The 27,221-nt window shown below is 37.6% G+C and overlaps 4 protein-coding genes across 5 annotated transcripts; 3 read left to right on the top strand and 1 right to left on the bottom strand.

Moving 5' to 3' along the window:
- Positions 1 to 24: 24 nt before the first annotated feature.
- Positions 25 to 3,881, top strand: LOC137935960 (protein PHOSPHATE STARVATION RESPONSE 3-like). 2 transcript variants are annotated; one of them, XM_068780407.1, is made up of 8 exons: positions 25 to 184; positions 1,194 to 2,062; positions 2,162 to 2,378; positions 2,450 to 2,526; positions 2,634 to 2,673; positions 2,883 to 2,955; positions 3,038 to 3,107; positions 3,333 to 3,881. In XM_068780407.1, the coding sequence occupies exons 2-8, from the start codon at positions 1,424 to 1,426 to the stop codon at positions 3,651 to 3,653; spliced, it is 1,437 nt and encodes a 478-aa protein (XP_068636508.1). In that variant the 5' UTR covers positions 25 to 184; positions 1,194 to 1,423; the 3' UTR covers positions 3,654 to 3,881. The 2 variants fall into 2 exon arrangements, with proteins under 2 accessions (XP_068636508.1, XP_068636509.1); XM_068780408.1 differs by lacking the exon at positions 25 to 184 and adding an exon at positions 252 to 311.
- LOC137936231 (vacuolar cation/proton exchanger 5-like) lies at positions 777 to 8,803 on the bottom strand. Its single transcript, XM_068780800.1, has 11 exons — positions 8,543 to 8,803; positions 8,351 to 8,418; positions 8,215 to 8,243; positions 7,884 to 8,080; positions 7,408 to 7,620; positions 6,424 to 6,558; positions 5,969 to 6,085; positions 5,797 to 5,850; positions 5,347 to 5,463; positions 4,901 to 4,997; positions 777 to 823 (listed from the first exon to the last, which is right to left on the bottom strand). The coding sequence occupies exons 1-11, from the start codon at positions 8,801 to 8,803 to the stop codon at positions 777 to 779; spliced, it is 1,335 nt and encodes a 444-aa protein (XP_068636901.1).
- A 1,849-nt stretch (positions 8,804 to 10,652) lies between these two features.
- Positions 10,653 to 14,579, top strand: LOC137937112 (uncharacterized). Its single transcript, XM_068782175.1, has 3 exons — positions 10,653 to 11,136; positions 12,080 to 13,892; positions 14,072 to 14,579. The coding sequence occupies exons 2-3, from the start codon at positions 12,131 to 12,133 to the stop codon at positions 14,452 to 14,454; spliced, it is 2,145 nt and encodes a 714-aa protein (XP_068638276.1). The 5' UTR covers positions 10,653 to 11,136; positions 12,080 to 12,130; the 3' UTR covers positions 14,455 to 14,579.
- Positions 14,580 to 17,293: 2,714 nt separating this feature from the next.
- On the top strand, positions 17,294 to 18,356 carry LOC137935857 (PHD finger-containing protein 1-like). Its single transcript, XM_068780242.1, has 2 exons — positions 17,294 to 17,524; positions 17,824 to 18,356. The coding sequence occupies exons 1-2, from the start codon at positions 17,397 to 17,399 to the stop codon at positions 18,203 to 18,205; spliced, it is 510 nt and encodes a 169-aa protein (XP_068636343.1). The 5' UTR covers positions 17,294 to 17,396; the 3' UTR covers positions 18,206 to 18,356.
- Positions 18,357 to 27,221: the final 8,865 nt, after the last annotated feature.

The raw sequence follows: 27,221 nt of genomic DNA, 5'->3' as shown, positions 1-27,221 counted from the left end.
TTTCTTGTGGGATGATATTTAAAGTGTAAAATGAATTGATTTTTTTAATGATTACTGTGAGGAACGGTTGAGAGCCGTGATGAGCTCAGCTGGCCACATTGAAACGGAGGAGCAGAAATTGATTACAGCCTGGTTTTCTTTTTTGCTTGAATGTGTGGTGTTTAAGCTCTGACGTGGTCGGAAGGTGAGAGCTTCTCTTCTTCTTCTGGTGTTTCTGTTCTTCTTCTTTTCAGTTTTTGTTGCTGCTGTCAGCCGGTGTTCCCAGATTTTCCTTGCTTCTGCTATTTCTGATTTAAGTTCGTTGATCTATGGTATTGATATGGGTTCTTTGTTACTGGAAAGTTTCTGTTGCTTCCTTCTGTCTCGTGGTGGATTACATCAATGTGCTTCTCCTCGTTTTACCGGACGATTATTTCTATTTTTTTTGTTTTTCGGGAAATGCAAGTTTTTGTTTCCTGTTCTAGCTTCATGGACTCGTTATTTTTGTTTGGTTGGTCAAACTGCCTCGTTGATTTTCTCTGTTTTCTGCAATCTGGAGTCGATTTTTGTGTTTGATTCTTTTCTTTTCTGTTTTAAAATTTTCAGCTTCCGTGGCTTCTATAGTATAGGCCGAGTTTGTATAGTTCAGATGGCTGATTCGGCCTTTTAAGAGATTCGAGACTTGTGTCTGAGACCCATTAAAGTGGAGTTTGGATTAAAATGTTTGCCATAGGCCTGCAGAATTTCCATGAGAATGATACCCAGTTTGGATTATAGACACTCGCTTCATTTTTTTCCTACCAGGCTCCAACTGTTAAGAGACTCCGATTCAAATTTGTACGATCTCCTTTAGTTGTGTGAGAAAGATTATGTAGTAACTGGATATTTGCCGAATTAATTACTAATTATTCCTTTTGACTTGAGAATGAAAGGTGTATCTTATGAATTTACTTCCTTTGTGCATTAACCTGGTTTCAATGAAATGTTTCTACTATGCAACTATGCATTCCTTTGGTTTCATATCCAGAGAGTTCTTCAACCAAATGCATTGATGAGTGCATTTCTGCTACATTGAGTCCACTTATTATGTCCATCATCTCTTGTGGGGAAGCTCTACATATTAGATGGATTGGATTGATTCTTACCTTTTTCTTCAAGAAATTCGATCGGATGACCCATATTCTTATTTTGTGGTATTGTTTGTTAACTTGCAGGGAATGTTCCAGGCTTTTGGCGAACCTTTACTAATTCTGTTCCTCCATTGGAGGCAGACAGATTGCTCTTTACCATTCTCTCTTTGTATTTTGTGGCACACAAATTCAGAGTTCATCAACCTTTCTCTCTTCGTATTTTGTGCCACAAAAATTGTAAAGAGTTCATCAGTTAACACTTATCTTTCTTAAGTTTGTATGTTGCACTGGTGATAAAACATTTTCAGGAGTCAATGAATAGTCAAACTGTCATTCTGAAACAAAACAAATCTCCAGGAGTCGGACATACCTGTTGTGGCTCTCCATCTTCAGTTCATGATCTTTCCAGTACAGGACCAAGTGAGCAAAAGCTCCTAGATGACAACTTTGCATGTTCATCCATTTGTATGGAGACAAGGCCAGTTAATTCTAGCAGTCATCTTCAAGGACCTTACTTTAAACCAAAATCATTAGATTCACTCACAACCCAACAAGTCCCGGATGCTTTTGTTTCTCACCCACATCCTAAACCTAAGTTTACTCGCTCTTCTACTTTCTGTGCCAGCCTATACTCCTCGCCTTCAACTAGCTCTGAGACTCTTCAGCTTGGCAGCTTACCCTTCCTTCCTCATCCCTGTAAACGCGACCAACCCATTCCAAAGACGGAGTCCCCCTTGCTACAACATGGAGATGGTCATCCATATCCTGGGGATACTGAATCAGATAATCTGATGGATTTTCTTGATCTAACTGGAGGTGCTACAGACGGTAATTTTTATACTGGAAATTATGGATTGGATAACATTGCATTGAGCAAGGAGATGGAACTACAGATGTTGTCAGAAGAGCTTGATATAGCCATCATAGACAATGGAGAAAGTCCTGGCTTGGATGTAAGCTCTTTTATATTTTTTCTCTACTTAATGATGGATAAACAATCTGAATCTCTTCCAACTTAATCTAGATTGTTTTAATCACTTTGGTATCTGAAGGAAATTTATGAGACACCCTCACAAGCATCTAACCCCGGAATCGGATCTAAGTGCAACGTCGAGACATATCAGGATCTTCATCCTCCTCTTAGCCATCACTTCCCCTTGAACTCTGCCACTTCAGTTACAAAAACTGTGCATAAACCAAGACTAAGATGGACCCTTGACCTCCATGAGCGATTTCTTGAAGCTGTCAAAAAGCTGGATGGGGCTGAAAGTGAGTACATAAGCATCTAATTATGTACCGAAATGTGTTTCAATACTCACTAAGGCCATTCTGACATGTAGAGGCAACTCCAAAGGGTATATTACAGCTAATGCACGTCGAAGGTTTGACAATTTATCATATAAAAAGTCACTTGCAGGTATTTTATGTTGAAAGTTCTTTTATTGACTATCCCAATTTTATTAAATACTTAGTTCAAGCCTTTACTATGTGAACTTTATAATTTTCTGTAACAATGTTTTGCAGAAATATCGCCTTGCCAAGTATATACCAGAGAAGAAAGAAGGTAGTGAGAAATATTGATCTGACCAAATGTTTTTCCTGCATGATGATTGATTTATTTCCACTGGATCCACATACGAAGACATGCAGGACACCAGCTGGACATGATTACAGATGTTCAGTTGATAGGCTCATTAATTATGATTGTGGATATTATCTGGTTATTGTAAAAAATTGGTCGAAAATTTCACTAAACTTGTTCTTTCTGTATAGAAAATAAGAGCCCCAGCTCAGAAGACAAGAAATCAGCTCCTATCAACAGTGAGAGTGGTGTAGGCATCACAAGGTGATTCCCAACTGCTACATGTTTTTGCTGATAAAATGTTTCTAAACTATTCTATTTACTTTACTTTTTCCCTCTTTATCAGGAGCATGCAAGTCATTGAGGCTCTACGCATTCAAATGGAAGTTCAGAAACAACTTCATGAACAGCTTGAGGTGTGTTATGATCTTGTCCATTCTCATGGATAACCAATGTGCTGTTATGGGGATGCATGTTCTTAAAATTAAAAACTTATCTAATGTCTTATCTTGGTATGAGAAACGATTCTTTTGAATTGTTTATGTGAGAGTTCACTATTAAAAGAAAAAACAAAAAAGCAGAGCTATTTAATCAAGAGTTGAACCTTTGTCGCTGACATAAAGGTTTATTCTTGCTGCCAGTTGCAAAGAGCGCTTCAACTACGTATAGAGGAGCAGGCAAGATACTTGCAGAGGATGCTAGAAGAACAACAAAAAGCTGGAAACACCCTCCTGCCTGTTGGCAGTCCAAGCTCTGAAGTACATCCTGGGTCCCCACCTGCTGATACTTCTCAAAAGCAAACTGAATCCAAGATAGAATCCACTTCAGACCTTGTACCAACAGCCAATGCCACAGAATCCGACATCGAAGTTGAAATCAAGTTGGATCTGAAACGACCACGGTCAGAAGCCAAACCTGAAGTTGATTCTGATCAGCTCACAGTTGGAAATGGTGTGCACTAACAAGTACTTTGTATCATTCTTCGGGTCTTTCGAGACTGGCCATTTGTTCAAGTGGGGAACTTTGATTTCTGGAGAGTACTATGACAGGTAACTGCATTAACTTCCAGGACTTTTTTACCCCTGTAAATTCCATGTAAAGCTATGATTGGCTTGCTTCAGATTTTTAATCTAGTATGGGAATATTATGCTGTTCACATTGCTTTTTGCAGTTTCTCCAAGGTTTTCAGTTCTAATAGCAGTTTTCCTGAGAAATTTTCCATACTTATTTGCAGCTATTGAAACAGATGTAATGTGACTAAAATGCATCCTTTCACTGAAATCATCCATGATAGAATGATTTCCTTGACTTCGAGCAGAATGATTCGAGAATCATTTAGAATCTATGCACAATCCACCATGATTCTTCACCATGGTCCTGCATTTGTTCTGAGGAAATTATCCAGAAAACATCCGTTACAGCCTCTCCTCACTGAACATCATGATATCAGCAACAGATTATAGGATTTTTCGTGGTCTTTTATGTACCACAATCCGAGACACACATTTATGCATACAAGATAACATGAACAAATTTGAAAATAAAGCTGAGAACAAAATGCAGTGTATGTTTAGAAGTGACTCCACTTTCAAATGCAAATGGGTGAAATACAGGACTTTAAAACTAACATGGAAATGAAGGTAATTTCCTCCTAAAGTATCTGAATTTATACAATATTTTTTGTTTCTACATATACCAAAAATTCCCCTCCTCTCCTGCTGCACATACACACAGGAAAAAGTGGGTCGTACTACCCAGTTGTCTTGGAGACCATTGGTGTTGACACTGGAAGAAAACAAAGGGCCCTGTGTATATCTTATGCACAGGCAATGGCAATAAGAAATCTATTCAGTAGAAGCAAAAAGGGTATAGCCTTTGCTCTCAAGGTTGTTGGTGATCTTCTGCAAAACCAGAATATTTTCAGTAAGTCACGCACAGAAGCCAAGAATGCTCACTAAGATATACTATGCAGGAACTAGGACTCTGCTGACCAAATGCTTCTTCACATAATCGTTAGTGCCACAATCTCTGTTTCAGTTGTTTTTAGGTGCCTCACATTACAACTGGGAATGAGTAAAATGTCAGTGGTTCCAGATCCAGAACTCCTGAAGAAGGCTTTGGCCCATTCAGAGTAGAGCTAGAGAACTCCGCTGCAAAAATGACTTACTTGATGGTCAAAAGTTCAGGCTTTCTGTTCATGAGAACTCACCAATAGCAGAAGGATCTACATGTACAAAGAAACTAGCAGCAACTATGAGATAGCTGAATATGAGCATTAGCCCCTTGAAGTAGTTAGAAGTTCCCTCCTACAATTTCAAATAACTGTCAAGCACAAGCAGACAGTAGCTAGACAATCTTCTGGCAGAAGGATCATCCCATCTAACAACAAATAATATAAAATAGAACGGAAAGTAATCGCATAGAGAGAAAAAGCAAAAATTAAGTTTAGGGAATTTTTGCTATTCGAAAAAAATTAAATGCATTGAAGTTCTAAGATAGAATGGAATTTAAGAAAAAATTCCACTGCAAACTGGTAAACAGTTTTTAAAGAAAGAAATCAGAAAAAAAGAACCAATGATTCAACTTCCTCAGCTCAAGGCTTGCAATTTCGTTTATCAAGGAATTGGAGACTTTCTTCCTTGTTATCAGACTAACCTGCAACAAGAAGGCCACCGCTAAGACAGTTATGAAAAGAGTGGCTGTCTCGAAAAGTTGGAAATTTAAGTCCATTGGTTGCCCCATGATCCACCCTACAACTACACAGAAAGGAATCTGCAGCCAACAAAACCAGTGTGATTTAAAAGTTAATTATACAGCAATGTGATGAAGTAGATGGAACTAACAAACAATCCTGAAAAATAGTCCTGATGAAATGTAACATGAGAAAGATATAGAAATTATTTGAAAATAGTCCAAAACACCTCGATTTTGATTACACATCTAATCCTGGAACAGTATTTAGAACATGGAAATAAGATAGAGCAATTTTGCACCACTCATCTACTTCAAACAACTGAAAACCTACCAAACGTATGTGCAGAATACTTTCAAGTGTAGTATCAAGCGTAAAACGAAACTGCATAAATGAAATATTCAAGTACCAACCCCAAACATTGCTATTTGTGTTGAGGATCCAATTGCAACTCCCAAAGAGATGTCCTACAAAAAATTAAAATATAACAAAAAGGGGAACTCGCAAAGTAGCTGGAACAGAACTCTCTGAAGATTCAAAAACACTTCAGGTTACAAGAAAATTTCATGCATAATATATGCTTACAAGTTTGTCCTTCATTGCAAACATTACAGCACTTGCATGTTCTGCAGCATTCCCTACAATTGGAAGCAGAATAACACTAATAAATGCAATTGGCATTTTCCAAACAATGGATGCTCCCTGCAAGAAATTGTGAAATGAACCAGAGACAAATCAATAAAGTAATATGACAAAATAGTGAGCAGAAATTCAACACAAACTGCATAAACAACAGCAGTATAAATTTACTAATCTGCAGGTGCTCATTCTCTTTTCTTTTTTCCTTTTCGTTCTCTTCTTTTTCAAAATAAAAAATAAAAAAAATGAATGTGGTTTGCTCATTAACAAACACATAGGGCAGCCATGATCTGCTAGTAGTAAAACCAGGATGAAACTCGTTAGTGGTCGATAACAGGACACAATAAAGATGGTTCAATTGAAAAATAATCAATTTCCATGCTATGAATGAGTTTCCATACCTCTAGGGCATCAACGAGGTATCCTGACAGGTATGAGATCCATGCAGTTATTATTGCAAGCCAGAAGATGGATTCCCATTTGGAGATCTCAGGAATTTCTTTATCATCTGACCTCCTTGCACTTTGATCCCCTTCCTGAGACCATATATTTTGGTTAAGAAACAGATAAATAAAACACAAACATGTAATCAAGGAATAATCAATTTGAATAACTGGGGAAGTGATTTATGATGTGACATGCTTACATAGGACCATATGACTGGGCTACTAAGGCAGCTGAAAAACAAGGGCTATGTCACTAGGGTATTGAAGCAGCTGAAAACATGGTCACTAAATCCAAATCAACCTATATTTCAGAGCTATAAGAAGGTGCCCAGTTGGACTTGGTTAAGTCTCAGAATATGATCGTTATGTTTTCTAGTAAATCCAAAAGATCATAAGCAACATAAAATGAACAGTTACATAAATCAAGCCAGGTGATTCTCTACACAAATCTGAATAGAAAATACAAAATTTTGAGATATGGATTAGTAAGTTGAAGCTTAAGCCAAAAATAAGGGAAAGCATTTTTCGCTTTGTTTCCAAGTTCAAAATATAGTCAAATCTTGACAGTTGGATGAACAGCTTCAAAAGTTTTAATTCACAGAACCACCAAACAAAAGAAGAAAGAAATAAAACAAAAACTAAAAAGATTTATTTCAAATCTTTGACAAGCATTTCTTTGCCATTTAGGAATGGAATAATCAAACCTAGAGGCAATTGTATCACTTATCCATGATTGCCCAGGAAAATACTCAAGCACAGAATTGTGTGCATGCAATTAAAACGAAAGTCATACTGCAATAGAGCTAAAGTTAATTCTCCAGACCAATAATATTACACATTTTACCAAATGTTATTTGTGTCAACATGCAAGCCTTAGCTAACTCTTAGAAAGATCATGAGAAGAAATATGGTTCTTCACACTACATGTTCACGACCAACCTCATTGACAGGGGCATAGATATTCTTTTGGCTCTTCAGCTGAAATACAAGATAGGCCGCATATGCTATAAGCATGATGCAACTGCTAAACCTTGAAAGAGCCAACTCTGATGTTCCAAAGTGCACTTCAGTGTGAGTATAGTGGAGAACAGCAGGAAATAGTACTCCCATGACAGACATCAACAATAGTCCTGAATTCACAACAGCTGTTGCCTGTTCATAAGAGAATGACCATCACAGTTTTCAATAGCCAATACAAAACAATAATCTAAAAGACTCCCATAAACCTACCCACAAAAGGACTAGACCAGATGAAAGAAAAAGTAAGAGCCTCTGAAACCGAGTCTCATTGGTTCATGTAAATAGGATTTATTCACACCATTTGAATAGATCCCAATCACAAGAACAATGAAAGTCCTCTTTTTCAGAGGCTCTCATTTTTTTGTTTCAGGAAATCTCAACCCCAAAAAATGTACCTTGTTAAAAACTTGCTCCTTCTGATTGAAAACAATTCCACCACAGAAGAAAGCACAACCAAGGACCAACAACATGTTTGATAAAATTGATCCCAAGAGTGATTGCTGAACAACGCGTATCATTCCATTTTGCATGGCATAAATTGATATTATCAGTTCTGTTGCATTTCCAAAGGTTGCATTAAGAAGACCTCCAACTGCATACACCACATATAACACTTACATAAATGATCAACCAGTTGTATGAAAAACTGTGTTCATGGTATGAAGATAATCTTGCCAAAGGGAGAAATAAATGAAGAAAAATAATTAATTTTCACAATAAAGTTACCTGTAGGTCCAGTGAAACAAGAAAGCTGCCTACATTAGACGAACAGAGGAGCAATCAACAAATATTAGGCACTTTTGAGATGGGCACTAATGGAAAGGTCACAAAAAAACCCTCAGGGGAGTGATCAGAAACATACTCCGTAGCAAATCCTAAACGTTCAGCCAGAGGAGTTATTCCCAGCAAGCTTAGAAAGAAAACCCAACCCTGAAGTTGGCTTGAAAAATTATTCACTCATTAAGCATAACATAGAAACCAAGCAGAGTACCAACTGGAGTCAAGCAAGATACAAAATATGCAACAATCAATAAAAAGAAAATGTTCAACTCACATGATGACCACTAAAATGAGTAACCACAATTGCTAGAGGACCAAAAGGCATTAACAGATTGAGTCTATTGGAGAATATAACAATCTTGATGCTGTTTAACAACCTACTCCTTATGTTATGGCTCTTCCATTCTTGAGGAGCACGAGACATTGAGTCATGCTGAACTTGGTTCAAATAATGTGCTTTTCTGAAAGCTGCTGAGGGGCTAACTAGGCTTTCATCCTCAAACTCATGTTCTAATCTGCCATTTAGTGACCCCATCTGCATGATGATGAACAAGAAATCTCAAATGGAAGGGACAAATAAAGAGCCCAAACTGTTTATATATAAAATTTTATTGATTTTAAATTCATATTCATGCTGGTTCTGTTTCTAAAGAGCAAAGAAAACGTAAAAAATGCTCACTTCAAGCTCATTGGGGACTGGAACAATTTTTGATTTGTTGCCAAATTTGTCCATCTGTCATTCGAGATAAACAACAAATCTTTTCCAGATACAAGCATCACTGCAAAAAACAAAATTTAGGAAAGTGGCATTAGAAGAAATGAATAAAAGAAGAATTGAAGAACAAAACTCTATTTTTAAGAAAATGGAAAGAATGACATAAACCAAAGATGAATGAATTTGTTGAGTATGTCATTTGTAGTTATATAAACCCATAATGAGGACAAAAAGGAACTGGTATGAGGACTTGCGTTCATGTCTCACTGGGATTTGGTGTATCTTGTTCGTAACACTAAACAAACAATCGAAGATGCGAGAACAGCGTTTGATTACAGAAGTAAGCTGAGTTTGTTAAGCTCTTGTCAGCTTAAGCACATGGAAGTCAAGCAGCAAACCTATCTGAGGGTTTGAAGCCTTGGTAGAAAAATTTGAAAATTTTACTTCAGAAAATTTTCAGGATATCGTTTCTCGTGCAACAACCCGTTCAGGATACGGAGCAAACATCTACACGATCGCAGTCAGAAGAAAAAAGATTATTTGTTCCAAAAGGGCAATCACATAGTTCCATTGTCCCAAAAGAGCATAGCAAGATCCATCAACATTTCTCGGGGCAATGCCAAGTTGCTAATCTGACAATATTAACAGCGAAACAAAGGATTCATAACGAATCATTGAAAATCAAACATCCAAAAGCAAGCAAGACAGACAAATATGATCAAATAAAAAGCAAGGAAGCCAATGCAAAATGCGGAAACATCAAAATGACTACGAAGTACCTTACCTATAATAACCGCAACTTCATGGGGAGCCGCCTGCGATCTTTCTCCATGAAACCGACGAAGTTCCAAAGGTGCAGCAGATCGGATAAGTTTTTTTTTTTCCCGACAGACCGAGTCTTGGAAAGAAGAAACGACGAAAAAATTAGACGATGGAATATAACGGAAAAGAGAGGAAGAGAGGATTGGTCGGAATAAAGCAATGCCCAAGTTTCCTTTGGCTGTGAAGCTTCAAAAATGCTTTCCAACCGCCTGTAACGAAACCGTCTTTTGCTATTTATTTTGCGTGAAATGAATGTTTACGTTAGGGACGAAAAGGGACTGATCGCTCCTCTCGCAAATCTTGGACGACAAACTATGTCTGCACCAGTGGATTCTACGCATGCTAATGTGATGATGCTTCCCATGGCCTCTCACCTGTATGAGCGGCGGTGCAACAATTCTACGTCCCCGCCATGGCTCTAAATTTTTGTTATTTTTTATGAACTAATACTATAACTATTTTTCTTATTTTTTATATGGCGGGCACAAACGCGAGAAAAATCAATCAAATGGAATTTTTCCCAAAACTATATGATCCTCCGCTCTCAGCTCTCGCCTCCCTCTAGTTTGGACGCATCCACGGGAAGAAATGGGGATTCTTGCAGCTTTCTCGCTTTTTCCGGACGAGTATGGTTCCGATTCCGGTGCACGTCCACGGGAAGAAATGGGGATTCTTGCAGCTTTCTCGCTTTTCCGGACGAGTATGGTTCCGATTCCAGTGCACGTCCCATTCCGTAGTGGGACCCTTCTCTAGTTTTGAATATGCATGTGCCACGTATTGATTGTTGGACGCAGTGCCCAAAACCAGCAGCTACAAGAGTCGCGTTGCTTTTCTCCTCAGGAACAGTGTACATCGTCACTCCTCTTGTGTAGCTTCTAATAGAAAGGTAAAGTTGATGCTTTTCATCCCTTCTTTTGATTTCTGTGCTCAGATTTCGTGGGACCCTTCTCTTTTTCGTCGTCCGATCCACTTCCGCAGAGCTTCTTCGTCTTCGAATTTGACTGGTTGCCTGGTAATTAACCTACTGGAGATTTTGCTTGCTTTGTTATTATATCCAGGAGGGCATTGAAATTGTCTTTGGCTATCCATACCTGTGATGTTTTTTACTTTCTAGTTGCATTCTGTTGGTACATTCTATAAACTTCGTGCTCTGATGTGTTGCCTCTCGATGGTGGGAGCGGAAAGTCATTGAAATGGGTTTTTTCGTCATTCATGAAATGGGTTTGGAATGATGATAAGACGGAAACTAAGCTGATGGGTATGATAGATGCGCAAGGGCCTTGCTTAGATGTGGTGCTTCTTGCAGGGTTATGGAAGGAATGTTACTGAAGGTAAGCTCCTGCGTTTGGTTTATGACGTTAACAGTTTCATCGTGTTCGTTTTTCTGTTCTTTTCTTCTTTTTTTGCTTGTAGTTCATATCTGAAAAACAACTTTTAGAAGAAGATTTTTTTTTTCCTGAAGGCAAAATATGTGGGATATGTAACAATCGAAGTATAGTAACTGATCATAAAAACGTTAGCACTTAAAAATGTTTACTTGAAATTTACCGGGAGAGGAAAGAAGCCAGCGGCTGTACTGGTGTGCATTGGGATTTGGAGTTCTCTTTTATCTTTACTTGCTTCCCCGCCGCCTGCTTTTTTCTTTTCGCGATTCCTGAAATACTGTTACCTGTATTCGTCTGGTACTTCCTAAGCTCGATTTCGCCAAGGTTGGCACTGGGATTGTCTCATCCTGTTTCTTATCAGCAAATACCATATGGGTCATCGACTGCTGGGAGAACGAGAATATATACATGCAGAAGCTGTCCTAGTAGGAGATTAAAGGTTTAGTAAGATATAATGTTCGAAATTTCCTGAATATTTCCAAGATTTAGAGTATATTTCAGAGCTCAAGAAGATGTTTATCACTAGTTCAAAAATGGAAGTTAAATTATTATCTGAAAGTTCAGATTACTGAAAAGAAAACTCTGTGAGAATTTATTTACTACCAACTGGTACAGAATTTATCATACACTCATCATCTGAAATTTTTGTCTTTAATTGGCAAATGAAGAAATTAGTTAAAAATTTGGAGGATGCAGTTTTTCATCGGTTCCATGTCTAGTATGGCCATACCATTTCAGTTGATATATTGCGGATTTCTTAAACTTGAGTACTCTGTGTATGTGAAAGATCGGAGATACTAGTTGATTTTGTGTGTATTTATCACAGTTATATTTTTGGACATTATTTGTTCTTGTCGTATTTTCTCTAACTTTGCTTCTCTACTAACAGAATGCTAAAACTTTACCACATTGAATGGTGTAAATTTTCATCTCAGCAAGAATGGATGTAAATAATGAATCACACAATATGCACAACCATGGTATTGTTATTGATAAAAAGAAGTCAAGGGTCCAATGCAATTACTGCGACAAAGTGATGAGTGGTTTTAGCCGTCTTAAATACCACTTAGGAGGTGTTCGTGGGGATGTGTTGCCGTGTGAAAAAGTGCCATGCAATTTGAGGTCAGTAATGAGAGATTTGATCCTTGAGAGGAAACAACAGAAAATGAACAGGGAAGCTGTCAATTTATTTTATTCAAGTGTTACGCCAGAGAGAAATATTGGCTCAAAATTGGATTCAAATCTTACACCAGAAAGGAATCTTGATTCCCCCATGTCAAAACATGAGTTGGATTGGGTTTACTGTTCTCCCTCAACTTCATTAGGGAAGAGAAGGAAGGTTGTAGACCGGCATTCAGATGAAGCAAAAACAGGTAGTGGTACAGGATGCGCAGTAATAGATGAAGAAATCTCTGCTGGATGTGAGCTAGAGGGTTCAGCAAAGCATCTTCTGAGATGCATAGGCAGATTCTATTATGATTCTGGTATTGATTTTGGAGCTTTCAGTTCTCCCTACTTTCGAAACATGATTGAAGCTGCCATTAGTCATGGACGGGGATACAAAATTCCTCGTTATGAAGAGCTGAAAGGATGGCTACTTCAGGAGGAAATGCTAGAGGTACAAGAGCATGTAGAAATGGTCAAGAAATCATGGGAATGGACAGGCTGTAGTATATTGTTAGACTCTTGGACTAGTGAAAAGGGCAAGACCCTGGTTAGTGTTCTAGTAGATTCCCTAAAAGGGACTATATTTCTAAAATCTATTGATGCTTCTGATTCTGTTGGAGATGTTCATAAATTATTTTTGTTGTATGACAGAGTTATACAAGAGGTTGGGGTTGATAATGTGGTCCAAGTCATCACACATGATACATCAAGTACAATGGAAGCCGTAGGCAAAAGGATATCAGAGAAGCACCGTATGCTCTTTTGGAATCGATGTGCTTTACATTGCATTGGCCTAATCTTAGAGAATATTGGAAAGATGAATCAAGTGACAGAGTCACTCGGTGAAGCCCAGACAATCACAAGGTTCATTTATAGCCACAAAGCAATTCTGAAATTGATGAAAGATTATACAGGTGGAAAGGACATAATTAGATGCTCAAAGTTCCAGACTGTAACGCCCTTTGTTTCATTGGAGGCTATTGTATCTCAAAAGGAAAAATTAGAGATTATGTTTGGATCATCAACTTGGAACAACTCTGTTTGGGCTTCTAAGGTTGAAGGAAAGAAGGTTGCCCAATTGGTCCAAGAGCGCCTCTTTTGGGCAGGAGTTACTGATGTCTTAAATGCAACTATGCCACTAGTCTGTTTTATGCAACAGTTAAATGATGGTGATAAGCCTGCTATGGGAAACGTTTATGAGACAATGGATCAAGCAAAAGAAAGCATTAAGAAAAATTTTAAAAATATGAAAGAAAAGTATCTTCCATTCTGGAAAGTGATAGATGAAGTATGGGACAATCAACTTCATAGTGCTCTTCATTCCGCAGGTTATTTTCTGAATCCAAGCTTATGTTACTCGAGCAACTTCTTGACAGATGCTGAGGTTAGTAGTGGTCTCATGTGTTGTATACTACGAATGGCCAAAGATATTGCAGTCCAGAACCATGTATTTCTACAGCTTGAAGACTACAGGGGATGCCGTGGAGGCTTTAATAAGCCAATTGCTGTTGAACAAATAGGAAGAATACATCCAGGTTAAAGAATTGTGTTTTCGCTGACTCATGTTGTGTAAAGCAAATACAGTGTATTGCTTATCATCTCAATTTAGTTTCATCGAGTACATCCAAGTTTGTTTCGACTAATCAGAAATTTTCACGTGGTTGATTGTCTCTTTCAGTATTTCTTACTGTGTTTTCTTAATCCGAGGTTGCAGGTTTGTGGTGGTCATCATATGCAGACCACAGCCCTCAACTGCAAAGACTCGCGGTTCGAATACTAAACCAGACATGTACTGGTTCCCTGAAGTTTAACTTGAAGAGGAGTGTGTTAGAGAAGCTACACAGCGAGACAAATGGCATAGAGGATGAAAGGCTGTCTGATTTGGTATTCGTTCATTACAATCTTCAACTTCGGGGTCGCAAATATCAATTTGTCATGGATGAAATTGACCTGAAGGATGAATGGGTTCGACAAACTCCCAAGGTGGTTCCCTATGACAATGAAGATGACAGAAGGACTACAGATACAAGCAAAATAGATGCAGCTACAGATGAGAGTAAGCAAACTTCAATTGTGAGAGTGAAAGAAGAGTTATAGTGCAAGACAAATGAAAAACAGTATGTATCTTTGTTCTGAGGTTAGTTTCATCAAAAGACAAAGTAGAAGTTATTTTACGTTTTGGGATGTAAATACGAAATGTTGATATTTGTTTTTGTAATGGGAAAATGGTGAAATCTGGATTCTGGTTCATACACTGTTTCGTGATTCAAAGGAATCCGACAAACTTGTTGCAGTCCGTCGGGGATCAGAGCCTCCGTTGTTGGAAGCAGGTCGAATATAAAACCAACAAACAGAGCTGCGCCTGTCCCTTGCACGCGATGCATATTCTTCCATAAGCCTCTGATATTTCATAGTTCCCTTCCTCTTTCTCAGGTGCGTTACGTCACAATACGGCCGCCCTGTATCTGCAAACCCGACCAATCTCGCACAGACGACAGCAGCTCTGAGTTCTCATTGAACTCTTCGGAGTCCAACGCCTGCAACCTGGTAAATCTGCTAGAGGACAAATTAAGTTATCCTACCTTTTTCCGCAGTCATTGGTCACTACGTTACGTATGGGTTGTACGACCACTTGCAGCCGGAGCTGCAGCCGCTGCTCTGCGACAACGAAAGTCCAGGGAACAAACGTAAGAAGCTCTAGCTCTAGCTATTTGTCGGACTCCAAACCTTTTTCCCTTCCGGTTCCTCTCCCTTTCCGAGGCTGGGTGGGTGTCTTGCCATTACATCTAGCATATTGGGTGAGACATCTTGGATTTTTCGTAAGGGTACTTACCCTCTTCCACAACTGTGCAAAGAGCTTTGGCTTCACTTGTTCTTCGAGCCTCTTATTTAAATTATTACCATTCAAAATTACGTGGGTAATAAGAATGACATTTTAGGGAGGGGTAAGTCAACTATGAACTTGAATTGAAGTGAACTTAAATGAATTGATTTAACTTCAATTCATCATTCAGTGTTAGTGTAGACGAGTTCTAAGTGCACTGAAAACAGATTCTAATGTTAGTGCCTCCAAATGAAAAGTATGATATAAATAAGAAAATGAGTAATATTTTATAATATATTTAAATAAAACATATATCTAAACAGATAATTAACCAAAATAAACATAGTTATTACACTTATAAGTGATTTAACGTGTAGTATTAGAATATATTAATATCCTAATTAATGAAAAACTATATTATATTACTTAATTATTATATTTTGTTATAAATTAATACAATAATTATGTGTCACTAGAATAAATTATTAAAATAAATAAATAAAAATTATAAATAACATAAGCGAATATAATAAATAAATAAATTATTTTTTAATAACATAAGATATGTTTTAACATTAAAAACCACTAATTTAATACAATAATATATATATATAATATATATTTATCAATAACATAATATATTTTTTATGTATTATTAATTAATAATATATTGTCACAAAATTTAAAACCGTTGGTTTAATTAATTATAGCAATGGGATAATTAAACTAAAATAATTTATCAAATATTTATTTTAAAAATATTTTAATTATGACTATTAAATCACTAATTTAATATAATAATAATAAAATAAATATATTAAATAAATACAAATATTTATAAATTATTATTTTAATGACGATGGTTTAATTTTCATAACTTAGGAAAAATTAAACCATCGTCTTCCTCAGCAGCGGGCCACTGTGACGGAGGCGGTGCTTCGATGGTACGCCGAGAGAGAAGAGAAGTCGGGAGGCCAAGAAGCTCTGCGACAGAGGCTCGACCTCCCGTGCTCTGTGATGGAGGTCGAGAGGGAGGAAGGCCCTAGAAAATGAAGTGACTTAATTCACTTGAAGAGTAATTTATTCTACACTAACCCATTTATCTAATGAACTAGGTAATGCAGAAGGAAATTCATTCCACTTCATTATGGACTACTTGAAGATTATTACTTTACCATTGCAAGGGATATCTAACTACTTGAACTAGTCCAAATCAGTTTGACGATTTTTTATTACAAATGATCTACTAGGTCACCTAACTACGCTTAGGTCACCCATTGATGAGAAAGATATTGCTTACACTAAGTCGTCAAAAAGTGGGAACTCACCATAAATTTTTCAATTTGTAAAATAGAGGGGAAGGTGTAGGGTGACCCCTTTCTAGTTTCATCTCTCACAAAGAAGGAAATCTATGCCCTATCAATTCTAACAAAGGGAAGGGGTGACCAACCTAACTATTAATTAGAGGTAGACCAATTCATGTGGCTTGATCGATCATTCAATTGACCGAACTTAGTTTGTCGAACTTTTACTTTCTTTGAATTTATCGTACAAACTCAAACAATGCACCAAGTCCGGTTCAATCCTACTCAACCCAACAAATTGGTGTGTATCAAGTAACACTATTAATTAGAGAAGGAGACTTTTTATTGATCAGGAGTTATCTCAATTTTAGTTGGCATTTTGTTTCAACCGAACCGCGGGCTCGATGCGGGACTTTTCTGGTTCATTGGCCCAGACCCGGGGCTTTTCATTTAGTACGATTGTCTGGAATCTGGATGTGCCACGTGTGGTAAGCTCCGTAACTGAAAATCAGTAAAAAGGAAAATTAGAAATACCGGAGAGCGGACAAAATCTAGGTGGGCTCACTCGGAGGAACAAACAGTCGTACCGCTGCACTACCGACACGTAACCCAAAATACAGGTTATACAGGGATCTCTGTACGGACCCGTAGCAAGTAGCCGGTAAAGCGGCAGGGAGAGGGTGGTTTCGTGCGGGAACAAAAACTGGGAAACCGCTTTGGCGAGGGTATAAAAATCTGATCCGGTGGTTTAGAGAGGCTCTCGATTCGGCAGCCTTTACTACTTCTTTTAAAAGGACAATCGGTCGACTTTCCAAGCGAAAAGAAGGCTTTCGTTTTGCTCCGAGAGAGAAAGGAAAGCTCTCGCTTTCTCCACCTGTTTTTTTTTCTTTCGTTTCGTCTGTCGCTCGTTCATGGAATCACAATCCGATCGAGAGCTGAGTGATGGCGAAGTGGAGGCAGTTTGCAGTTTGTGCGGGGATATCGGTTTCCGAAATGCTTTAATTCCTTGCAGGAAATGTGGTTTCCGACATCAGCACACGTGAGTGCGGATCTGTGATTTGATTTCGCCGTTTCTTGTAGCCGGAGTTGACATTTCTTTCTTTTCTGTTCATAATCCGTGCTGCTTCCATCTAGGTTTCGTTTTGTGTCATGAAACGGAGAAGGATCTGTTTTTGTCGCTTGTTTTGTTGTAGCAGCTTTGCCTTGTTGTCTTCGAGTCCGCGTTTTAAGTTTTTCCTCTGTGAATATCCCGTATTAGTTTTCCAAGGCTGAAAATAAGCGTCGTCGTGTTTGCTTTTCTGTTTCTCTTGGTATTGATCTGTTTATGACTCGTTTCAGGTATTGCAGCAGATTGTATCCGAACATAGACATGGAGAAATGGTGTTGCGAGTGGTGTCTTCACGAAGAAGAGAAGCAGGCAAGTAGGAGAAGTAAGGTCTTCGAATTTCTTCTCGAGATCGCGCAGTCTTTGCCGGAAAATTCTTCGGACGAAAACGAGGAGAAGCGGATTTGCCGGAGGGAGGAACGGGTAGCTGAGGAGAAACATCCCGCTGCCCCAAGCAAAGAACACGTATCGGTGCCGAAAGAGAACAAAAGTACTGCGGCGAAGAAGAACGTTCGCTGCGTAGAGAAGAACAAAGCCTTGGATCGTTGGAGGAATCTTACCAAGAATAGGTTCGGTTGCAGGAGATACAAGCTTCTAGCCGATGTTCTTTGCTGAGATCGTTACATGTTAGTCGCAAATTCGATGGAAAATAGGTAGGTTGCTGCCGTTGTTCTTGCTGTCGTCTTTTAGTAATATGAACCTATCGATCCGGACACCGTGCGGAATTCGATTTTAATGAAGAAAGAAGAACAAGAAAGAATCTGACACTCTGGCTGTTGACTTATATTTTACATGTGTTGATTGTTGCTTTCATACTTTCTCTTCTACATCCCGGCGAATCTCTCACCAATAAAATTCCCGGCGTGAAGGTATTTCCTTTCGATATTTTAGGCTAAAACTTTTTGCAGAAAGCATTATATTCCACCTTAACATTAAAAGAATCCGGGAAGAGGCACAGAAAATAAATCAAGGCCCTATGGATGTGGCACTAGTTGTTAATGTTCAACCCTAGGAATGATCTCGAAGTCTGTTTATGTTTTCATTAAACTCCGTTACCATATCGTGTGAAAAAATAAAAAAATAAAAAAATAAAAATAATGCAGCTTCCGTCTCTTTGCCTGCTTCTGGAAACATCTACGATATTTCAAAAAGCCGGAGAGCGAGGAACGGTACGGTTCACTTCGCTCCACAAGGAGGTTTTCAAGTCGTTTTTACATTTTGTTTCACGCTCTCGGTCTTATCCTTTGAGCAGTCTTTTCTTCAGGTATTCACGTAACTGCCACGACTTGTAAAACGAACGCTGTCGCACCTGTTCTTATCTCTCTTTCTAAATTCTAACGGCGCTCCCTTCTTTCCCGCAGTTTTCTCGGGTGGTCTGGTAATTTAGTGTGAGAAAGTGGCGGTTTGGACTCGGAATTGCTCACCCGATATAATCTTGATTTTTAAAATCGAACTCATGAAATACCAGAAGCTTGTCAACGCCTTTATGAGGAAGTTATGTGAAACAACTGGAGTTGCCCGTGAACGGAAACGAAAATTTACTCTGCACTCAAAACAGGGTGCTGAACAGGGCAGGTATTCCAGGACAATGATCGGCTCCGATTCAATTTGGATATCTTTCTTCCCAGCGCTGCTGCTTTGCGAATTTTGATCCTTTGATGGGTCCAGTTTTAGAGTTCAGAGTCATCTCTTCTAGCTTTTTTGCAAATAGTGATTTCTCTTTTTTAACAAATAAGACACCACAGGGATATATAGACAATCGCAAGCGGTTAAATACGAAGAAGGGTGGCTTACTTTTTAAGCCAGTGTCCAACACTTTTTTTTTTTTTTTTTTTTAATTTTTTTTTTGAAAAAAAGAAAGAACCATCAAAAGTGGGGAACTCATTAGTGAAAACAGTTCGTAGTTTGAATTCTGCACTGTCGCCGAGATTGGCATTACCACCCTTTTTTTTTTTTTTAATCAACTGTAAGACCGGTAATTTGCCTACCATAAATCATCTATATCCAATAATTTCTCTTGATAACAACAATTTCTTTTCAGTTTTTTTGCATTCATGGCAGGATTGCTGCTATCTCAACCTTTTTTACCATTTGCCTCGTCAGTTCTGGAACGTATTCTTATCTCTTTGAAGTTATAGTATTTGTACCTTTCAGGTTGTACCTTCAAGCTTTGCCATCTGAAGAGGAGCTTCGTCTGGTCAATGTATCTGAGCAGCTGGCTTTTGCTTTCAATGGTTAAGACAGGTCTACTTCTTCCTCTACCTCTTCCTGCTCGCTTTCGTTTTCTTACTTACAAACACATTAAACACAAGAGAATAGAGCCTCTACAGATTAATCTTTCTCTAAATGGGCAGACAGAGGACCTTTATTAAGAAAGAAGATTTAGTTTATAACACAGATATCATAAAGGCCTTGAATGGAGAAAGTCAAGTTACCTCCGAGCCCAATTCCCGAAATCACGTTTCGGCCAACAAAGCTTAAATCGGATGCTTATTCATGAATGCTCTGACTATCATCGATGGCATCTTCCTTCAACATGGGGACCATTTTCAGATTCCTGCGTCGTAGGAAAAATCAGACTTGTCCAAGTGCGTAATTGTGTGCCATCATCAAAGACTTTCATCAGTCCAAATATACGATGGTATTCTGGGGCCCTCCGGTGAATCTGTTTCCTAGCGCTGTTTCTTCCCCAAGAACCAAATTCCGGTGAATCTTTGCAAGAACTTAAAATGAAGTTTTGTAAATCAGGCCTTCTGGGTGGAAAGGTATGGTTTCTATTACATCTGCAGCCTTCTCTAGCCGACCAGTCCTGCCGATGACATCAACCAGACGCACGCAGTGATCGACTTGAAGGTGATGCCGTCAGGTTGTGTTCCAAATAAACCCGTGCCTTTAACACGGGAGAGAGTTTCAGAGAAGAAACCGAGTGAAGCCATTCCATGTAACCTCGCTAGGCTAAGGGATTTCAGAAAAAAGAAGAAAAAAAGAAAAAGCTTTCTGGGTCTACGAGGCTGTTGACCAAGCCAGATGTTACTGGATAGCAGTGAAGTTTGCTGCCGCAGACAAGAAGCTGGCAAGAACAAAATTGTCCATCTATACATCATGCTCACGCATCACCGGCAAGATGGTTAATGCCATCTCATGATGATACATCAGATTCATTCCTGCTGCTAGGTTCGTATCTGTGATGATATCTCTACGAGTCATCATTTTCATCATATTTGGTGCATCAGCTACCACTTTACAGCTTCTAAAGTTCTGCAAGACTTGAAGATGGAGGAGATGGTAAATGAGTTGGTCTGAACTCCAGTAGCTACAGCTACGAAAACTTATTGCGAACGTCCATGTTGAGCATATCCAGTAATCGGTGATGTCCAAGAAATTACGTTTGGTGACACTATTCCTATGAAGATCCTCACTGATTCCTTGAAGAATTTTTCACGTAAAGATCCACAAGTGCGTTTCCAACTGAGACATCACTTTCCAATCCCTTTTTATTACCCGTGAATGATTCTGTTTACCAAATTCCAATGCTTGAACGGAAGAGCATAAGGACTTGGTTAAATGTACCGCAAGGAGAAATCGGAGAGACGGGAATTTTGCAAAGAAGGTGGCTCTTTTTCTCTCAAAATCAACTTTGAAATAAAATTCAAGTGTTGAATGCTTTGCATATGCTAGGTTTGCAAATAAATATTTGGTGAGTATGCTCAAATATGCAATTATAACAATCTCTCCTGAGATTTACAGCTAGATTCTACCTCGAATAAGTTCTTCTATCTAGAATTAAGCTCCTAAATCAACCTACAAATATAAATGTAAATTACAAAAGAAGAAAAGTTTGCACTACGTATTATGTGGAGAGATAACATTCTCCTTTGGAATCTCCAAGTCTCCAATTTTGAAGCATGAATGAAAATGAATTTGGAGCTTGGTTAAATGTACCCCAAGGAGAAATTTGAGAGAGAAGGGAATTTTGCAAAGTAGTTGGCTCTTTTTCTCTCAAAATCGACTTTGAAATAAAATTCAAATACTCAAATACACAATTATAACAATCTCTCCTAAGATTTACAACTAGATTCTAGCTTGAATAAGTTCTTCTATCTAGAATTAAGGTCCTAAATCAACCTAAAAATAACAAAAAGTTGACAACTCAATGATAAATCAATGAAAAATAATGATCAATCAATCATATATAACGCCTATATTTTTCTTAGACTTTGGGCTGATTGATCGATCAATGCAATTCTGGCAGATTAAAATTTTAAAGTTGATCGACTAATCCATCTAGACTAATCGATCATGCATTGATCCTACTGGTTGTGTAAAACCATGTATGATTGATCAATGATATGTGTCTGACTGATCATGCGTTGTGTCCGTCATTGGCATATTATTGCATGATCGATCATACCAACAGTATTGATCCATCATGCTTTATAATATTTTAATATCTAGATAAAATTGATCGATCAGTTCAAAGGGATTGCTAGATCATGCCTTATAGCACATTCTACCCAAGTTTTGTTTGATCGATTAATCAACCTGAATCGATCATGCGTTATATTTAGAGCCATTGTATATTTTGGATGATCAATCATTTGATAGACAATGATTGATCATGTCAAAGCCAGGTTTCTAATCTAGGCTTCAAAGCATTATAAAAAAATCATCAAGTGATTCTAACATGTTTAAAAGTTGGATATGTATTGGGAAAACATGTTTTTAATGCAATATCCTATAGCTTTAAAAAGTTCATTTGTACCTCAATTTTGAATATTTGGGGCTGCTCTCTTACATGGCTAGAGTTCTTGAGATTTTCTAGATAATTTTGACTCTAAACTTCCGTTCTTCATTTCCTCACTAGTGGATGCTTCTTCAAGATGACTTGACACACCGATGGAGTTTGAGGTCTTGAAATGCATATACCAATTCTTTTGCAAAGACTTTGAATTGTGTATCTTGAAGAAAAAGCCCCCAAAATACTAAATTTTTAATTGTTAGCTTGATTAAGTTTTGTTATCATCAAAATATAGATAAGAGTCAACTCTCGTTCAATAATCTTCCCCTTTTTTATGATGACAAAACCTAATACAGAAAAACTAAAAAATAACAATCCATAGGAGCATGAAAAATTGAGTGAATTCAAGTTTCAAAATAAGCTCCCCCGAATCCATGCATGTTTATTTTCAAGTTTTAGTTTTGTACTTAGTTTGTTCTTTATTCCCCTTCTTGTCATAAGCAAAAAGAATTCAAAATATAAGCAAAAGTGGGAGAAGGGTGACTCATCATTTGGAACTGAAGATGACAACAAGTTGATGAGAAAGCATGTCATAAAGATAGCATGGGGCCAATAGAAGCGGGGCACATGCATATGTTGAAAGAGGGCCCTAGCAACCTCAAGATGGTGTCTATTTTTTTTCTCAACCATACCATTTTGTTGTGGTGTATAAACTCATGAGGTTTGATGTATGATTCTGTTATTCTAGAGAAAGGATTGGAATTCTCTCGACATATATTCTTTGGCATTATCGGATTGGAGAACCTTTAAGGTGGTATTACACTGAGTAGAAATTATAACACAAAAAGATTTGAAAGTAAGTAATACTTCCGATCAATCTTTAAGTAAAAATAACCATGTAACCTAAGAGAAGTCATCAACAAATGTACTCAAATACTTAGAATGAGAAATATTATATATGTTCAAGGGTCCTCACACATCAATATGAATTAAAGAAAAAGGAGCAACACCTTTATTTTCACCTCGAGGAGAATAAGTACTTTGCTAGTGTTTACTCAGTTGATAACTTTCACATTCCAAATGAGAAATAGACTGTAATGAGGCAATTATATGTTTAAGGGTCTACAGAGATGGGTGACCTAGTCTATTGTGCCATAGGGCCTTGTGTTGTGAATTGGTTGCGGCTGAGACTATTGACTGGTTGAGCTAGCATAGACCCCCTTGTTCACGATCTCCACCACTCACCTATTTTTTCTACAGGTCTTGAAAGACACTAGAGGTAGGAGAAAAATTAAAAGAACAGTCAAATCTTTTTGTTAGCCGACTGACTTAAGAAGTTTAAAGGAAACTGAGGAACAAAAATCACATCTTGTAAGTGTAATGTGACTGTAGCATATGTGGACCCCATTCCTTGGACCTTGGTTTGGTATCCATCTGCTATAGAAACAAATTTATTAGTCAAACAAGGGGAGATAGAACTCAGAAGATTACTATTACCTGTCAAATGCTCAAAGGCCCCAAAGTCAATAATCCAGGATGGAGAGGGTGAAGTAGCTAAGATCAGACCAGAGATAGTTGTAGCTATAATAGTGGAAGAGGTCTTGTTTGAGGGGGATATCATTATACTCTTCATTCGTTGAAGTAAATTATAGTCTTCTTCATATATAGTTTTCTAGCCTCTGGATGTGTTAGGTTTTTTCTCTACCTTATCTCTATTATTGGTAGAAGCTTGATTGGTTGTAGCCTAGTCAAGTTTCCCATGGATTTTCTAGCAAGTATCTATTATATAACTTATTTTTCCACATTGAGAACATGTTTGATTTTCAGATCGAGAAGCGTTTTCCCCATTCTTACCACCTCTTCCATGACCACCTCGATTGTTTCTTCCTTGTCCCCCCGATTACTAGAATTACCACCTCTATTATTAGAGTACATGGCAGAGAAGATATCTACTTGGGAAGTGCTGGATGGATTCGGGATATGAGTAAGTGTAGCACCAATATCATCAAAGGAGGGAAGAACTGTTGAGCTAAGGATTTGAGTTTGGCAACCTGAAGACACGATTTGATATTGACAAGACAGATGGTTGTTGCTAGTGCTTCCCTTTGTTAATCTTGAATTGAAATATCTGTGGAATAGGGTTGAGCAAGTTTATTTTCTTAAATGAGACCTCTAAACCTTGCAAGATAGTTATGTAAATTATCTCCTTGTTTGGTATTATATATTGTTTGGAAAACATCATATAATTTTTGCAAGATATTGGCACTGGAGTATAACTTTGAACAAGTATCCCACACTTATTTAGCAGTCTCAAGATGCACCACATTATTTGCAATGGTCTTTTCTATGTAGTTGTTAGATTTAGGATCCCATGTTGTAAGTAATAAACGAACTAGATTAAGGGTAAAGAGACTAACAAGAGAGAGAGAGAGAGAGAGAGAGAGAGAGAGAGAGAGAGAGAGAGAGAAACAAGAGATGAACGAGTGAAACGAGAAGGAGAGATCAGCTAGGAGAAAGGGAGAGAGTGAAGGAGGGAAGGAGGATTAGGTTTGGGTGACGTACATAATCCTCTCCCTCAATATGTATTTATAATAATGAGAAGAATCATAATTACATTATTACCCTTTACCCTAAGAAGGGAGAGAAAGTAACAGACAAAGGTAAACTACATCATGCCACGATACTTCGATCTTAACTTCTAACAGTTGTTGATCAACCAACTAAGGACTAATGTATCCTCCTTAAGCCACTTGGTATATGCACTATCTTTCTAGAAGAGGAGGCGGCTTATTTAAGTGACTCAATAAGTCACGAGTGATGAGAAATTGCTCAACGGATTGTTACCAACTCAAGTAATGTGATAACCCCTTAAGAGAAAATGTGGTGATTTTGAGTAGGTCACTTTATCCAACCATATTAAATCCAATATCTTCAGCCATGAAATATTATCCACTAAACCAAAAAATCACCACTCAAAGAGTTTATGAGCTGAAGTTGTAGCTTTGGGAATCAGTCATGCTAGCTGAAAATTTCAGCACCTTTGTTTTTCTTTGACGTGGGACAACAATTTCTTAACCACAATCCTCTTGGTTTTAAAGCCAAAAGATGAAGTAAAACCAAGAGATAATCAACATGGAGTCATGTATAAGGTGCAAAATCCATAATTAAGCTAAGAGAGTAACAATCGAAGCAAGGAGAGCACATACCGAGTGTTGTTTTGAATCTAGAATCAGATTTGGATTGTGGTTCAAATTCAATTACTGTTCTAGAACCCTAAAAAATCCTACAAATGATACTTTTAAACCCCAAAAAGCCCTAAATCTACCCTACCCTAAAAACCGCAAACCATAAAAAGTCCTTAAACTCTAAACCCATGTAATCCTAGTAAACCTCATAACCCTAAAAAAACATAAACCCAAAAGTTTAAACCCTTCCTAAACCTTGGATGCCCTTAAATACCCTAAACCCTGAACACAATTTAAACCCTAAAACCCCTAAAAATCGTAAAACCTAAACCCATCCTAAACCCTATAATCACTAAAAACCCGTAAACCCATAATCCCTAAAGCTTAGAACCCCTTAAAAAATGTCTAAACCCTAAAAAACCTTAAACTGTGAACCCTTCCTAAACCTTAGAATCTCTAAAAAGCCCTAAACCCATCATAAACCCATCCTAAATCCTAGAATCCTAAAACAACCTAAACCTTGAACTTGTCGCAAACCATATAACCTGTAAAACACTCTAAACCCTAAACCCATCCTAAACCTTAAAACCCCTAAAAAACTCTAAACCCTACATTCCCTAAAAACTTCTAAACCCTAAAACTAAGTGATAATATCTTTATCCTTATATATATTTTTTAATCACATCAAATAATGTTATCTAAGGTCGACCCATTGATTTTGATTTTTATATTGATTTTTTTAATCCTAAAACTCCCTAGTGATTTTTCATTGTTATCTATTTTTATTGTGAGGTTCAAACCCTATACCCCTAAACTCTTAACCTTAAATTACCTAAGACCTAAACCCTAACTCTAAACCCTAAATCTTTAACCCTAATTCCAAACCCTAAACATTTGTGTTCACTTGTTTTTACTTTGTTTATGATATATTATAACCTTTTTTACTTTTGCTAGTGTATATTATTTGTTGATCACTTAAGAAAATATCTAAAAGATATTAATAAAGTATATTTTAATTGATCTAATTACATTTCAGTTTGTTCAAATACATATGTCTTCTCTTACTCAAATATTGATAAATATGGTTAATGAATTATTAAAAAACCTTAAATATTTTAAATTAAACCCAAAAAATTAAAAGTATAAATCTAATAAAATTAAAAACCTTAAAATTAAAAATTAAAATATTGTTGTCCTCATAGAGGTAGAGGGTTACAATAGGAGAAGGGGAGGGAAGTGGGGGATTTAATTACCCGCCTTATTAACCTCACCCCACAACCATTTTCCATGAAAATTAAATCCATCGCCCATCTGGTGTACTCTATCTCCATGCTCTAAATTAGGGGTGGTGTCGAGCCAAACTCGAACCTACATATGTTTGAATTGGACTTGATTTAAATACTTCGAACTCGAATTCCAGCTCCTTCTTTACGTGGCGATCTCGAACCTTCATTTAGTTCCCTTTCTCGCCTCATGAATATATTCGATTTTTCTTTAAAGTTGTGAAATTGACAGTTTGAGTTCCATCCAATCACTGGACTTTTATGTGAAAGAATAATCCCACATGGATAAATGAAAACAAATATGTTGACTTTAGTAATCGGGAAAGAAGTATCTTAACAGTATATTTCATTTATAATTCATTGGGTATATTGAGTCTCACGGGACCCACCTGGCTCACTCGCTACTTTCTTCCTGGCAGCGCTAC

Source organism: Aristolochia californica, unplaced genomic scaffold (genome assembly GCF_029961685.1).
Source record: "Aristolochia californica isolate CCGP_79_NKW_82.1479 unplaced genomic scaffold, dmAriCali1.0.hap1 SCAF_7, whole genome shotgun sequence".
Taxonomy (NCBI): domain Eukaryota; kingdom Viridiplantae; phylum Streptophyta; class Magnoliopsida; order Piperales; family Aristolochiaceae; genus Aristolochia; species Aristolochia californica.
The sequence above is the reverse complement of the archived record's forward strand: the minus strand, read 5'-3'. Positions and strand labels throughout refer to the sequence as shown.